General features: G+C 34.6%; 1 protein-coding gene across 7 annotated transcripts; it reads left to right on the top strand.

The window, feature by feature from the left end:
• The first annotated feature begins 1,002 nt into the window (after positions 1–1,002).
• Positions 1,003–16,020, top strand: POLR3H (RNA polymerase III subunit H). 7 transcript variants are annotated; one of them, XM_081958556.1, is made up of 8 exons: positions 1,003–1,346; positions 2,624–2,763; positions 3,443–3,539; positions 4,411–4,497; positions 5,597–5,660; positions 6,538–6,745; positions 7,497–7,556; positions 9,856–10,803. In XM_081958556.1, the coding sequence occupies exons 2-7, from the start codon at positions 2,653–2,655 to the stop codon at positions 7,548–7,550; spliced, it is 621 nt and encodes a 206-aa protein (XP_081814682.1). In that variant the 5' UTR covers positions 1,003–1,346; positions 2,624–2,652; the 3' UTR covers positions 7,551–7,556; positions 9,856–10,803. The 7 variants fall into 7 exon arrangements, 3 of the variants coding, with proteins under 3 accessions (XP_081814682.1, XP_081814681.1, XP_081814680.1); XM_081958555.1 differs by having other exon boundaries at positions 7,772–10,803; XR_014175814.1 differs by lacking the exon at positions 9,856–10,803 and adding an exon at positions 16,002–16,020 and having other exon boundaries at positions 1,004–1,346; positions 7,497–7,617.
• Positions 16,021–16,712: the final 692 nt, after the last annotated feature.

Raw genomic sequence — 16,712 nt, 5'->3', positions numbered from 1 at the left:
AGAAGCGCGGGAAATTGAATGAGCCTTTGCAATGTAGTAGGAAAAATCTCATTCGTTGATACGGGTTTCTACACATTTTGTTCAAAAGTATAGATTAAAGAGCCGATTTTATTAAAAAAAATATTTTGCACATCAGAAATCAACAACAGATTGATTAGCAAGTTATAGCCCAGAGGTCTTCAAACTGAGAAACTTTAAGACCTGTGGACTTCAATTCCCAGAATTCTCCAGCTGGCTGGAGAATTCTGGGAGTTGAAGTCCACAAGTCTTAAAAGTGCCCAAGTTTGGGGACCCCTGTTACAGCCTATCTTTCCTGGATAGTTGAAGTAGCATGTAAGTTTCTCCTTCGCATACATTCTATTTTCACAATGAACTAGATTAAATAGAATTGCACTGATAAAGGCTCACCAACGTTATTGAAACATCTTGCCACGGTTCCCGCGAGATTAGTCTCTTTTTTTGGGGGGGGGGGGGTGTTTTAGACAAGGCGTGGATTTTTATACATCAGTTTCCCTCTTTCTGTTTAACTCTTTCTGTTTAAGAATACATGTGGGTAAATAGAAGTTAAATCTGAACGCATTTTCAAACACATTCAGGCTGATGTTATCCAATGTAGAACCCAATGAATTTAAATCTGAACGAATTTCAAACAAAAGCAGGCTGATATTATCCAATCACACCGAAAAAATATAATCACCGCTTCATGAAGCCAGGCTATTAACAGTTAGAAATACTGTAGAAAACAGGGGTCCCCAAGCTTGGTAACTTTAAGACTTGTGGACCAACTGGAGAATTCTGGGAGGTGAAGTCCACAAGTCTTAAAGTTGCCAAGTTTGAAGTCCTCTGGTATAGACAGGGAGTTCCTAATTCCCCAAACCAGTTCCTCAAACTACTGGAGTACACCTGCTGGGGGCGGACTCCTCGGATTGCATGGCTTATGCTTCCTGTCTTTTCTTTCCGTTACACCAACTCGCTGGTGGCTTTTGCGTAGCCACTTTCTGGGAACAGCTTCCGGGGCATGCTGGTAGTCCCTCCTTAACAGAAGATGCTGGTGTGCAACTCGTGGTCGATAGTTTGGAGGTTGGCCGTGTCTCGCATAAAGGTCGCCTGTGGAACTACCCAGCTCTACTCCCATTGTGGTGGAAGAGAACCAGAGATCCAGGAGAAATTGTGGCCCCGGGGATCGGATACGACGATGGGGATAAGTGGAGAGCAAGAGGAGCGAGGGAGCCGGAGCCACTGACCGTAGTTCTCTCTTCTCCTTCTGCCTGAAGCTCCTCGATCTTCTGGGAAATCTGTGGGATAGGATTGATTGAAAGATCGGCATCCACATCACCACGTGTTACGTACGAGCAAGAACTTGAACTTAATGTCTATGGAGATTCTCAGTCATCCAGGTCATGGTTGTCCCAAAGGTGCTGTTTGAAGGGGCAACTGGACTTTGTTTTTCTTTGAAGACGTTTCGCTTCTCACCCAAGAAGCTTCTTCAGCTCTCAATTAGAGTGGAATAGCAGAGTTGGAAGGTACCTTGGAAGGTCTTCTAGTCCACTCCCCCCCTTTCTCAGGCAGGAATCCCTGTAACCATTCAGACAAATGATTGTCCAATCTCCTTAAAAAGGAGCTGAAGAAGCAAAGCATCTTCAAAGAAAAACAAGAAACCGTGTTTGCCTTTTGAAAAAGCATCTTTGGGACAACTTGAACTTAAGTTCCCCTGCTTCAGCACTCTAACCGTCCTGATTTTTTTAATTCAGGACATTGCAAATGATCTAGAACAGCATTTCTCAATCTCAACAATTTTTGGCTCTACCATTTGAGAGCAACTCATCTTCAGAAAATGTTTCTTTATAATCTCATAATGTGCCTCTGCCCTTTAAAGGGGATGATATGTTTGTCAGTTTAAGTAGTCTTTTTTATTGATGTTCGTGCTGCTTCCCATATAAATAGGTTTTAATTGAATAAATGTTAATTTATTTAACTATCACGCATATTATAAATGCTTTTTGGTTTTTAAAAATGGTGTAAGTAGGTGGACAGTAGAATTATCCTAACCTGCATATTTTGCAGTTCTGCAAATAGGTATTTTCCCAAGTCTTTTTAATTTTAGAAATCTAATTTTTCTCACTTTGGAACTATTTTTCATAATTATACTGCTCTGTTTTATGCTTTCTTCTTTTTTTGTGAAGACTTACATATTGGAAGTTTTGTCAGTTATTAAAAATAATTAGCTGGCAGTCTTAATATCACAACTAATTTCTAAATGGGGTTGGGTTCTATATATGATTAGCAGAATATAATTACTACTCATTGAGGTAATTTCTTTCAAGTGCTCTGCTGGATGGCGTTCCCTATTGTATTAAAATAAGCAGAAATCCAGTGGTGGCAGTTCTCCTGATGAAACCCACAACTGGACTTCTGGAAATGCACCATTTTCCTTAATTATATTGATCTAGTATTGATTTGAGAAAATGCCATTGTGACCAGTGTGAGAAAAAATATAAACACTTTATTGATCCAACAAGGGATACAAGTGCCATCAAAGCTCACAAATAGTAGAGCTGTAGTTGAGATGATAAAACATGCTCATTATTTTCCTAAAGGCCTTATGGTTCTTTTCTTTTTTTAGATCTAGGTATAGTGATTTTGCTGGCAACTATGTTTGTGTTAGTAGAAATGACAGATACAGTGCGAATTCCTCCATGGCAGTTTGAAAGAAAGCTTAATGATGCAATCACTGAAGAGTTAAATAAGAAGTTGGCCAATAAGGTAATTACTAGAAGTTCAAAGAAATTGATTGTAAATGCCTCATCAAACCATTAATGCATATTTCTATCTCAGGATAATTCATATATTTGATGAAATAGACTATAATATATGGCAACGTATGCCATAATAGAATTGTGACTTTTGAAGAACCTATGAAACTCAGTTGTTAATTAGTGGAACAGGGATGGGCAAGCTTGAAGTATCCTTATTTTAAGTTACAATTCCCATAAGCTGCAAGCAACAGTGATCAGCGATAACAGTTTGAACACTAGAATACATTGAGAAGTATGTTCCTCAATTAGAAAACTTTTGAAAAACAGCCTCTAAATTTTCATCATTTTGTTTAGTACACTTCTTGTACTGTTAATACATAGACGTATTATAGAAATTATTTGCAGTTCAGCACAAAATGAAGGAAAATAGGACTGGCTATTCATGTTTATTTCTATTCATCTCTGGCTCCAGGGATTGTTTATCATGGTTGTTTTTGTTTTTGTTTTAATTCTTGTACGCTTCTCGGAATCACCTGATTGAGATGTTTAGAAATAAAAACGACATAATCACTTCATTAGTTAGATTCAGTTATGTGGCTTTTCTTTTGAACACTTGCTTACATGAATTTTCTAATAATTACAATTTGTTGTCCTCCCCCATTTCTTCCTCATTCTACTATATTCAGGTTGTATATAATGTTGGCCTCTGTATCTGTCTATATGACATTACAAAGCTGGAGGATTCCTACATATTTCCAGGAGATGGTGCATCACACACAAAAGGTTTGACAACTATATCTAAGTTTGATCTCTTCAGATTTATGGAGAAACTGAAAACCACAAGACTCAATATTTAATTAAAAATATTTAACTCCATTTTATTCTTATTAGCATTTTTCCCTAATATAAAATAAAAGTATTTATGATGTATTCCAGGTATTGTTATTCCATTCTAGAGAACTAATGGTTTGTCCTCTTGCGATATATCCTAGTTCAATTTTTGTTAACTTAGTATGATAGTAAATTAGCATATGATTAAATATGTTATATGTTATATTGTAATAAGCAATTCATTATTTAGGCAGATATTGATGTTTGAGAAATCATGAACAAATTGCCACATGCTGTAAACATTCTGCTTGCTAAGGTAGCTAATTTTACTATTCTAATACAAATATGCATTTTAAAAAGGGCATTTAATAGGTTATTTTTCAATTTACAAAAGAAATATCTGCAATGTCATATGTCTATCTCAGTTCTATCTTGCAGTGCCAGTTACTTTATTCATAATACAGTAAGAAAGATATTGATTCATATATTAGATCTATGTTTTAATTTAATCTTTTACTTTAGTTTCAGTTTTAATTACTCTATTTTTTTAAAAGGAAAAGAAACTATAAAGAAATTACAAAATGCATATATAACATGGAAAAGTTTGCAGAATAGTGTAACAACATCAATGAATCAATATCAGTGGATTAGAACAAATTTAAAGATAGTTTAGCGACTATTAAACACTTTAGCACTTTCAAACCTGTTACATTTAACTGTTATTAAAATCAGTGTTTAAATTAGCTAACTGCAGTATGTAATAAAAAAGAAACAATAGGTAACCTTGAGTTGTTCAGATTTATGATGTTTGCTGCTTTTTTAGTACATTTTAGATACGTTGTATTTCATCCATTTTTGGATGAAATTCTGGTCGGAGAGATAAAAGGCTGCAGTCTTGAAGGTGTACATGGTAAGTTCTTTTTTTAATAATTTAAAATGATAGTTACTACAAAGGTTTTTTTTCAAAGATGTACCAGAAAGTAATAAAAAATAGTGGAAGGTATATTGTCATGTGTAACCAAGGTAACCAAGATTTGATGAATTTCTTGTTTGAAAACAAATATAGAACTAATTGGTTCCTGTCTAATTGATTAATTTCTTATCCGCTGTTTCAGCAATTTTACTTCTGTCATTTAATATCAATCTAATAATTTCCAATATGTAGAAATTTGGGGGATAGCAGTATCAAACTGACATCTACTTATTGGATCAGAAAGCAGTTACCAACGTATTTGCTGTATTATTTGATAGTGTTTTATTGTGTAAAATTATAAAGATATGTCTCTTTAATCCTATCCTTTGAGAAGTGGCAAGCACTTGTAGTCACTGTAATCTTAAATATAATATTGAGACGTTTACATGAAGATTATACAATTAGTGGTGTGTTTATTGATACATAATTTTATTTTGTAAATGCATTTTAAAAATTAGAGCTGAGCAGTTCTAACTAGATATAGGCAGTCCTTCACAACAGTTTGTTTAGTGACTGAAGTTACGACAGTGGAAAAAGTGACTTATGACCATTTTTCACACGACTTTTGCAGCATCCCCATGCCACGTGATCAAAATTAAGATGCTTAGCAACTGACTTATATTTATGATGGTTCCTGTGTCCCAGGGCCATGTGATCACCTTTTTCAAAAATCTGACAAAGTCAGTGGGGAAGCCAGATTCACTTAACCATGAATCACCATGTTACTAACTTAACAGCTGCAGTGATTCACTTAGCAATTGTGGCAAGAATGTTCATAAAAAGGCAAAATTCACTTAACAAATGTCTTGCTTAGCAACAGACATTTGGGGCTCAATTGTGGTTGTAAGACAAGAACTACCTGTATTTATGTATTATTCTTGAATTTGTCCAGAGCTGATTATTTTGAATGCTGTAATTTTATTTTTAGAGGAGTTTTGTCTTTTTTTCCTCACATACATCTAAGGCAATTTAAGGCTTAAGCAGGTGCTATTATGTTGTATTTAAGTAGCTACTTCATTAATTGATCTTTCCACAGTTTCTCTTGGGTTCTTTGATGACATACTCATTCCTCCAGAATCTCTACAACAGCCTGCCAAATTGTATCCTTCAAGTAGCTCTATAAAAGAGTACATCCAATAGAATAATAATAGGCAGCAATAGAAAGAACTGGGGGGAGAAATCACAAAATCAAAGACGTATAAATAGAAGTAGAATGACTGTGGCAAAAGAAAGCAAAGATAGTATCAAACATAATCGGCATTTACAGTACAACTGTAAAACAACAGGAGCACCATTTGAACGCCATCGGCATTAAAAAGTCACCATTAATCAATTGCAAAAGGCAGCTTTACTTGGAACAGTTTACATCCAGAAATAATACCTTAAACACCATCAAACAATACCTGCCTTTTCCAGGCTCTTGGGAAGAACTTGATAGGTGGATAAAAACGCCAAATTGAATCTGAACATCTGGTTTAATGTATGGCCAACAAATTAATGACAAAACTTTTCAGATCAGGCTTATTTATGTTTAATTTTTTTTAAGTCTGTTTACTTTGTTAGAAAATATTTTATTTTAAGCCTCAGTCTTAGTAAAATCAGCAAGAATTATCCTGGTAAAAATGCAGTAGAGATAAATTTAGGGAGACATTAACAAAATACTTTTTTCATATTACATGTCTTAATGAAGTACCTTAGTATCATAAAATTTACAGATAGACTAAGCCATTGATACTAATCTATTAAATCTGGAATCCACGGGAAAACATGATTGCCTAGTCTTGTTTGAAAACATCTAGTGAATATGGGTCTTCCATCTCCTATGCTTATCAGTCCCATTAAAACTTCTTAACACTCAACCAGAATCTATCCTTCTTCAATTAAAACCATTACTCCATGCCCTACCTTATAGGATGTTAGAGAACAGTTCTCTGCTTTTTTTGTCACATTGTTGCCTTAACCTTTTCATGTACCCAGCGATGAAACGGAACAGGTATGGGTTTGGGAATATGAGACTGAAGAAGGAGCGCATGACCTGTACATGGATATGGGAGAAGAAATTCGTTTCCGTGTGGTGGATGAAAATTTCATTGATACATCCCCAACAGGCCCAAGTTCTGTAGAGCCTTCCACATCTAGTGGCACTGAGGAGACACAGAAGAAAGAAGCACCCTATACTATTGTGGTATGTACTTTTCTTTGGAACCTTTAAAAATGAAGACCTTTACCAATACCTAAATAGAGAAATAAAAGGGAAAGACTATGTCAAATCAAGTTTAATGTCTGCTAAACCATCCATAAGAGTTTTGGTGGCAGCAATACACATTGCTTTCTTCTGGAATATGCACAGATACTCACACACACCTGGTATTGTCTACAACTTGAGATTTCCTGGTGATCTTCTCTTCAAGTATAAACAGCTCTAATTCTATTTAATTAGTCATGGGGGGGGGGAGAATTTCCAATTATAGTTGCTTTTATAATAATGTGCAGAATGTTTCATTTTGAAGTATCTGGTTAATAACTTGTTTCCATTGTGAATCTATTGTTCCTATTCTGCAATCAAGTTGCAATTCTGCAATTGGGGGAAGGTGTTTATGTTCAAAATGGCTAAAAACAAAACATTTTGTACCCACGTAGTTTATGGTTGCTTCTTAGAATAGAGAGATAGAGAGGAGAATGTGAAGGTACAGCTTAAATATGGAGCTGAGAAAAATATTTTTGTCAAATGTTTTGCATTCATACAATGTAAAGTTAGGCACAGATTTTTGTTTATGACTGTATGAAATATGTATGGTCTAGAACCTAAGTATTGGTAGATATTTGTGTTACTTTTTGAACAGTTACAAAGGGATAGGCCTGGAGAGTGAGTGTCAACTTAAAATATATTTAACACATATTAATTCAAATGTTAATTGTTACAATTTTTCATTAAGGGATCTATCAGTGAACCCGGCTTGGGTCTCCTATCCTGGTGGACTAACAGTTAGCTGAAGGTAAAGATGGACAGTTACACTGAAAAAGCCAGGAGATGCCTTGATCAACAGTTACAGAATGGTAACTTTTCCCCCCATTTCTGCTTTATATTAAATTAATCTGATCGAGATACAGTAAATAAATTAGAGTGCATAGTGGAATGTCATCAAAACAGAATAACTGCATCCTGACTCTAGAACATGACTGTAATAATCCTGATGCTTTTATCCACCAGATCAGGATATAAGCGCCTGGGAATGGTATGTTAGATGAAAAGCAAAAGAAAAGAGAAGAGAAGATCCTCTAAATTAAAAAAAGTGCAAAGAAAAAAATATTCTGAAGGATTGACCTCATGCTGCTACAGTTCATTATGAAAATAAATGATAAAAAGGACTGATACTCAAAAAGCACCACTTAATTTTTCCCCCCAAAGGATGGAAGGGCTGCTTGTTTCTTAAATTCAGACAGGTTACAGTAAAAATGTGGTATAGCTAGGACAATGATCAAGTTGCTTCTTCTCAGTTTTGTAACAAATCATCATTTGGAAGGGCTGCAACCACTAGATAAAACGAAGAAGCTGCTTTTCTGCAAGAATTACAGTTAAAATAGAAGAGAATATGTGTGGCTCAGGGATGAACTGTAAACTCCTTGATGTTCTCTGAGTTTTGTTGTTAGTTTGCACCAACAAGTAGCATTGGTGTTAACATTATCAGATGATACTTAGTTGGGTAATGTAATGTTTGCAAGCAAACAACCAAACTCTAGAGAGCAGCAAGGACTCTGTATTACTGTCAGAAATTCTGCTTTATCCAGACAACAAAGTAAACTTATCTTTCTGTCTTAGAAAACATACAACCATTACTGTTTTTAGCATAAATACTGCAGAAAGACAGATGGCCTCCAGGGATGTTCCATTGAGAAGACAAAATTTTACATAAACACACATACCTCTACATGTTGCTATAGCTCTTTTTCAACAAAAGAACTTTATATGGAAGAAACTCCCATTTGTCACATGTTAAGTATGAAACAGGCCTAGACTGTTTTTATTGCACTTTGATAGAAATTAAGAATATTAAAACAATTCTAATATATTATCAAAAAACATCCTGGTTCTTCCTGACTGTATTTTCTAACAAGTAAGCATCCCAAATTCTAAAAGTTTTCATGATGCTCCAATTCTGTGTTTGTGCAGGACTTTTCTACTCTTGGTGTCTGTTATAATTACCGCTGAGATGCAATGTTTTGATTTTTAATATTCTGTAATATAAGTTGATAGAAAATTGTTAAGTGTGTAGAAAAATGAATTAAGTTTCAAGACTAGCTGGTAACTTTACAACTAGGGTTTTCTCCTACCTTTCAAAAAAAAAGATTTTTGGACTAAAAGGAATGATTTCCACTGGTATTAAATTTCCCACTTTTTTTGCTTGTCATCCCTTGATGTTATATACATGTATTTAGAATTTTTATATTATGCATCAAAATGTTACTTTTTATACAAAATACAAAATTACTAAAAGTTGACAATAATTCTTATGATTTTTCTGACAATTTCTGTGTGGCACTTGCTATTCTATACCAGATATATTGGACTATGATTTTTTCAGTTGTTTTAAGACTGGGTTCTGTTAAATTACTTCCACATGTACCATATATCTGCTCTTCCTTTGGCAGTTTTTTTTTCCATTAACAGATGCTCATTACTAAATGCAGTCCTTGAGTCTGGAATAAATTAATGAATAGTGTAATTCTGGGATGTATATATGTATTCTTACATACTGATTCTGCATAGCCATTTAGCAAAAGAAGAGTTAAATGATCTCTGATGATTCTATATTCAATTTTAACATTTCTTGGTAGAATGGCTTTCAAAACTTAATCAAATTTGTATGTTAAATAATGCAGATGTGCAAGATACACACAGGAAATGAGGCTTAAAGAAATTGCCATAACACAAATAATATCAATATTTTGTGATTACATAGGTTAAGTGTTGAACTTCTTAAAAATTAGGATAGTGGGATGTGATCGAATTAGTTTGATCACTGCCCTGAAAAATATCTGCATAAAGAATAGTCTTCAACTACATGGGTCCTTCGGTATAATACCAGTCAAACCTGTCATATGAATGATATGCAGGAAAAAGACTTCTGCATTTAATTGGAACTGGTGTGAAAGGATTGCACTGGGAACTGTTCAAAATTTATTTTAAAATAATGTGCAAAGGAGAGAAAAAAGTGAAACCAGTTATAAAAACTAGATTTACATGTTTGTGTGTGTAGGTAGGTAGATAATAACATATGATTTTCTCATTTGCAGCATTATTTGCAGTAATTCCATTCTATGCAATGGCCATAAACAGTAGCATATATTGAAACCTCAACTGGAAACATGCCTATCAGAAGATTCAAATTTTCCACTGCTCTGCATGAGGATGAAAGCCCCACAAGTATTGATTTGCGGTTTCAAATAAATTTGAGTAGGCAAATTCATAAATACAAAATTCACAATTAGCAGGAATCTGCAACAAACACACACACAGGTCTGTCTTATGTTGTGGAATTATTCACATTTAAATCTGTTTATTCAAACAATGAAATAAGTTATTCAGATTAGTCTTGCATTTTATTCTATGCTTGTAACAGGAGAGCAGTCTAGAATCATAAAAATGAAATAAGCCATTTATTTTTGTTTATTTCAAAATCACAGTTATATACTTAAGAACATGAGTATCTACAAAAAATATCAAGTCTTTCAGAACAACATATACGAAATAAATTTGATCCAAAAAGATACCACTGTAACAGCCATATTACATGAAAGTAAATTGCATATTGGCAATGACTCAATCCCTCAAGTTCTTCCAACACATGTGGTTAAAATTGCTCACACAAAAGATTATCAAAAGGATCAAAAATAATCTGATGTAGTGGAGACATTCTCTGAAACATCCAGTAATGGGGTAGTGAAGAGAAACAATATAATTCTAAGGAAATTCAGTGGGGGAGAAAGTATGGAAAAGAGGGAGCAGCTGAAAGACTAAACGGGAGAACTTCATAGCATTTTATTGAGGATATTCCATCTGCTTATTGGGACAAAAAATTTATGCTGCTATTAGAATATCCTTGTTTGGTGCTTTTAAAATCTTACATTCAAACAATGTAATAACATGTAATGTGAACGAGATTTCACTCACATTTAAATAAAACGAATCAATGTAATGCACAATCTCCTAGATCTGTCCCGCCACCCCCACCCTCAAAAACATCATTACGCGGGGAGTAGGAAATTTTATATTTGTTGTCAAGAAAGTTGTTCCCTCCTCCAGCCCTCCCCTCGCTGTGTGTTAGGGCTGAGTTCCCACAGGTGTGCGAGAGAAGACTGTATGCCAGATGTCCAGATTTTGTCATCTGATCTACATTTTATACATCTTAAAACAGTAGCAGATGAGCAACTCACTTCACCTACCTTGCCTTAACTGATTTTAATGTCATAGTCAAAGAGACTAAGCAACAGAATTACAACCTGCCAATGAGGACGCCAAGAGTATAAAACTGAGCTTAACTTTGTTGTAAAGTGCAGGGAGGCTCAAAGTTACAAATAAATTTGGAGGCTAACACGAATACCAGACTAGAGGTATCTCCTTGTATCCCAGCAATGCTGCTGCTCACACAGCAATAGTCTCCAAATCCACTGAGGACGGCAACCACCAGTTTCTCTGCAAGTAGAGGGTAAGAATACCAAGACTTGGTTCAACGAATCCATCCACAAATGAAAGAATCGCCAAGCTGCCCTCAGCAGCTTCTCAAAGGTTCCGGAAGCAATGTTTGCTAGGAGTTGTAGTTGGAGCTTGCTGAGGCAAGCTAGAGGAGCAACGGATGAGAAAAGTTCTTACCTCTCTAGGTAGTTAAAAAGTTATGTTTAAATGAAGCAGATTATGCGCTGCCTTTTTCACTCTCCTTATCAAAGCTGCAATATTTATAATAACATGTTGGAATTAACATATCTTTTGTTATGTATCATTAAGCAACCGTGCAAAACAAGTTTAAAAAGATTTCCAAATTACAGTTCTGTATTATATGAAGGATCACAGCGTGATCCTCTGAAGCTAGGCAAAAGTATATTCCGTTTAAGTCAGTGAGATTTTATTTTGTATGTATTGCACCGTTCTGTTCTATTTTGCTAATGCTGTCAAGAAAGCAGAATGAATGTTATAGAAAGCATTATTTGGTATGTTTATATATGTTTTATCAACAAAAATAAAATGCAAAACAGAAAAACAGACATCAACAGTAACAACAAAAAAATTGTGTACAAAGAAGAAAAAATGATGCAAACATGAAATGAGTCTAACATTGAACATACAAAAAACCTCCATCTGGGTTGGATGCGAAAAGAAAATTTTAAAACCCTGATAAATTATCCTCCCCTTACATAATGGGTCTGCAAATAATTCTAAGCTTTCTCATCCTTATTTAGCAAGAAAAATATATAAACATATTTCAGATGAGATCTCTAATAATGAAATAGACCTAGCATCTAACCATAATATAAAGTAAAAAAAAACCATCAACAGATTAGCCTGAATATGACACTAGTCTTCAAATCCCTGTTAATCATCTGTTATTGTATTTAATTGATAGAATGTCCACAAACAGCTTATAAAGCTGTCTAGTCTATTGCTTCTAATCAAAGCAGTTTTGCCATCTCTGTTAATTCAGTCAATTTTAAAATCCATTCAATCGGCATCTCTTTGCCTTAATGAATAGAGACCTCATAGCCATCAACATATAAAGAAATAACATCCCAAATAGTTTTTTTAATTGATTCATAATACCTAAAAGAAAAGCTTCAGGTTTCATTAATTTTTGTATCTCAAATATTTTCTGCATTATCATTAGGTTTATCCAGAAAGTTTTCACATACTTGCAAGACCACCACATACAATAAAATATACCTGGATTTTGATTACATTTCCACCATTGGTTAGACGTTCCTCTATACATTTTCGCTAATCTATTTGGAGTCAAATACCAATGATACATCATTTTATTTTCTTTCAAACACTAATTCAAAGTAATTTTTAAACCATTAGTCCATATATTCTCCGATTTATTTAGTGTTATGGTATCCCTAATTTTTTGCCCATTTTACCATACAATTTTTGACATATTTGTCTTTCTTTTGTCAATTTTTTTTGACATATTTGTATTTTGTATATTTTTTTGACAAATAAATATTTGTTTATTGCCAGGATAACACTCTAATCATCAATAAATCTAAATCAAAAATAATGGCGTTTGGAAAACACCATCAGAAACATAGGTGGCAATTAGTGAACCAATTGAACAGGTTAACACCTTTGTATATTTAGGGTAACTTTTTCAAAGACGATCTTGGGCTTGCCATCATCAACAAAGTACATTTAGAGCAAAAGGCTGTTTGAATTTACTGCTTAAACTAAAAAACCATAGTTACCCAGGCTCCTTAGCCCCATTAATTATGGTTTATAAAGCTAAGTTTACCTCTATGCTCTTGTATGGAGCAGACGTTTGGGGTCTATACTGAACCAAAGTCCTAGAACAAACACAGCCCCGAGATGTATTTTGGGTGTAGATCCAATAACATCTGATGCAGCAGTTAGAAATGAATTGGGAATTCATACAATTCACGCACTATCCAAAATTAGAGCATGTAACTACTGGTGCAAAGTCAATGAAATGGAGACTCATAGACTCCCCAAGTTATGTCTACTAGAGCAAATAAATCACAATCACAAATCTGGATCACCAAACTAACAAATTTCGTAAGAAGCTGTGGCCTTCCTGTCTCTTGCGTAACAGGAGAACAACTCAAAAAAAGAGCTGCCCAAAGAATTAAGGATATAGAAGTACAAAATGATATAGCTATCCTTAGTAAGGTGGATAACTTGAAATAGCTGAGTAAACACAAATGTACTTTTCAAGTAGACAGCTATTTGAAGCTAAAACTGCTAAAACATCTTAGAGATTTACGTGAGCAAGAGTCAAACAGCTTGAACCAATGGTCAGATATGGGAGATTCCATTCTATACACTGCAATGAGCGTCTCTGCATTTGTGGAGCAGCAGAGGTAGAAGACCTGGCTCACATCCTATTTGATTGTTGCTTGTATAAGGGAGTGAGAGACAGGTACCTTGGTCCATATACCAAACAAATGATCTATTGGGATTCCTATATCAAAACAAGTTACCTTAAGTGCGGCCAGAACCTGAAAATAACATTTAACACAGCACAGTACTTAAACAAAATAGTTTGGTTGAGATCTGCATATGTGGGACTGATTGGAGTAGATTGCAGGGGTGATACTGAAATATAATTTTATCATATTTTATCAATATCTTAAATTATTGTATTCTATTCCAATTTCATTTTAGACTGTATTTTATTCCAATTCCATTTTAAATTGTATTTTATCAAATTCCATTTTAAATTGCTCTTATCTTCTTTTACGTGCCCACCATACGTGCCCAATAGATTCCCTAATAATATGATTCTTAAAACCAGGGTTAACTTTTACTTTGTCATGCCACAAATAAGCATGCCACCCAAATCTCAAATCAGAGCCTTCGAGGTCTAACAATCTTTAATTTTTTAGTTATCCAATCTTTAACTTTTAACTCCCCAAATAACAACATCTCAACAACTACAATTGACAACTGTTTACCTGGATAGCATGATTGTCTATCTTCATACTTAGATACATGATTTACATCCTGCCTTTCCTTAAAGGTGTTCAGGTCAATGTATAAAAACTTCAGTGTATTTTATTCTTCCACAAATGTTTGTTGTACAGATAGATTAAACATAAAGAATGTAATAGACTTGAGGACTCTTGAGGTGCAAAGGATTCTGAATTGAAATTTCTTTCAGAAGAATGAGATTTGTTTATTAGTTGTACAACCATCTATTTCATTATATTATTCCCTTTGCAAGCAAGTAGTATTATGCAAAGTGCAAAGATAAAGAAATTGAAGGGAAAAAAAGTAAGCAACAAAGATCTGAAAATAAAAGAAATTGAAAGAGGGACAAAACATAAAGGAAAAAATAGTCCCCCGTAACCCCCAAAATGGTATGCTGAACAGCAGGCATTTTTTTCTCTGTCAACTGCTGATTTTTCTGCCAAAGCTATTTGGCAGCTTTGCTTCCTAGAATTGAAAGGGAGTAACTAGGAAGGACCCAAGAATTTTGAACAATTGTGCAGCTTTGGAGGAGAGAGATCTTGAAGATCACAATTCTCGGTAAGGAGTGATCAGGTTGAGTTTTTTTACCATCTTTTGGAGCCACAGTGGCATGGTGGTTAGAGTGCGGTACTGCAGGCTACTTCTGCTGATCACCAGCTGCCAGCAGTTTGAAAGATCAAATCTCACCAGGCTCAAGGTTGACTCAGCCTTCCATCCTTCCAAGGTCGGTAAAATGAGGACCCCGATTATTGGGAACGATATGCTGATTCTGTAAAATGAAGCTGTATATAAGTGCTATCTTTTCCCTTCGGCTTTGTTTTTTAAAGCACGCCTTGGTTTTAATTGCACTTTTACAATTCCTCTATTTTTGTATATTTTAATAACTAGTTGATCGTTGATCTATCTTGTAACTTGTTGGATTTTACATTTTTTCTTTGTTCTCTCATTGTTTATCATTGAACTATAAAATATTTTTACTTTCCATAAGAAAATTGTCGGTGAGAATTCATTCTCCAGTAGTGAAAATCACCCAATTGGACTTACACTTACATTGGATTATATAATAAGGATTTTATTTTTACCAGCTCTAAAAAAAATTGAAACATGGGAAAATTCCTTTTTATTATTATTACTTTTCACCCTGAGTAAAATTTTAACTTCTCTCTATGAACATTTTGTAAGGACGCGGTGCTCAGTCGCTAAGATGCTGAGCTTGTTGATCGAAAGGTTAGCAATTCAGCGGTTCAAATCCCTAGTGCCACATAACAGGGTGAGCTCCCATTACTTGTCCCAGCTTCTGCCAGCCTAGTAGTTTGAAAGCATGTAAAAAACACAAGTAGAAAAATAGGAACCACCTTTGGTGGGAAGGTAACAGCATTCCATGTGCCTTCGGCATTTAGTCATGCCGGTCACATGATCACGGACACGTCTTCAGACAGCACTGGCTCTTCGGCTTTGAACAGAGATGAGCACAACCCCCTAGAGTCGGGAACAATTAACACATATGTGCGAGGGAAACCTTTACCTTATGGAGATTTTATTATAATATACTTTCTTGTTCTTGGAAGGGTGTATTTTTTAAAATGTCTCAGATGAAGCTTTCTGGAGAACCTTTGAAAAAAGAATCTAGATTATTGGCTATTTTGAAGATATAAATAAAAAAGTTGATGGGTTAACAATGGTTTTGAATCAAACCCAGGATCATACCCAAAATCAGAAAATAATAATGGGACTTAATTTGCAGTTTGATGAATTGGAATCTGATTTGTTGCTGCCATAAATGAAGAAGAACCTGGTCTGAACATTACAGATTTGGCAGAAAAGATTGATAAGTATAAGAAATTCAGATAATGAAACCGATGAGTGATGAACTGGATTTTTAAGGCAAGATCAATCCTATGTTTTCAGAGTCCTTTTGAACAATGGATGCTGCAGAGAACACCTACAACAAAGACTTTGTGGCTCTAGGAAATGGGATGCAATTGTTGGGAAAGTTCGCAACTAAAATTCTAAGGAATGTTTTCATTATTAAAAATCAAATGAGAATATTTGATCCTGGACAGATTAGACATAACAATTGGGGTGCTTTGTACTAGATAAGAAACCTGTAGACTTTCTACAAGCTAATTACAATAGATTGTTAACAAAGGGCTTTGAAGTTTAACAAGTTGTTGATTAAACTGTTAACTATTATAAGAACTAGATGTACTATATAACAGGTCAATTGGTTGCACATAGATGTAGAAGTTTATCAGACCCTAGTGCAAGTGGAGAGGGCTATTATTGTTGCAATACTTAGTCTAGTTTTGTTCTTGTAAAATTTCCAATTTTCCCCTTGGAGTTTTGTCTTTTAATTTTCTATATTTAAAAAAACTAACAAAAAACAAAGGAAAAGTAGACAATTAGACTGAACTATACAGATGACATAATCAACGCTCAGAGTTGCAATTACGGT

Source organism: Natrix helvetica, assembly GCF_964273705.1.
Source record: "Natrix helvetica genome assembly, chromosome: 6".
NCBI classification, from domain to species: domain Eukaryota; kingdom Metazoa; phylum Chordata; class Lepidosauria; order Squamata; family Natricidae; genus Natrix; species Natrix helvetica.
This window is presented reverse-complemented; position numbering and strand designations above follow the sequence as displayed.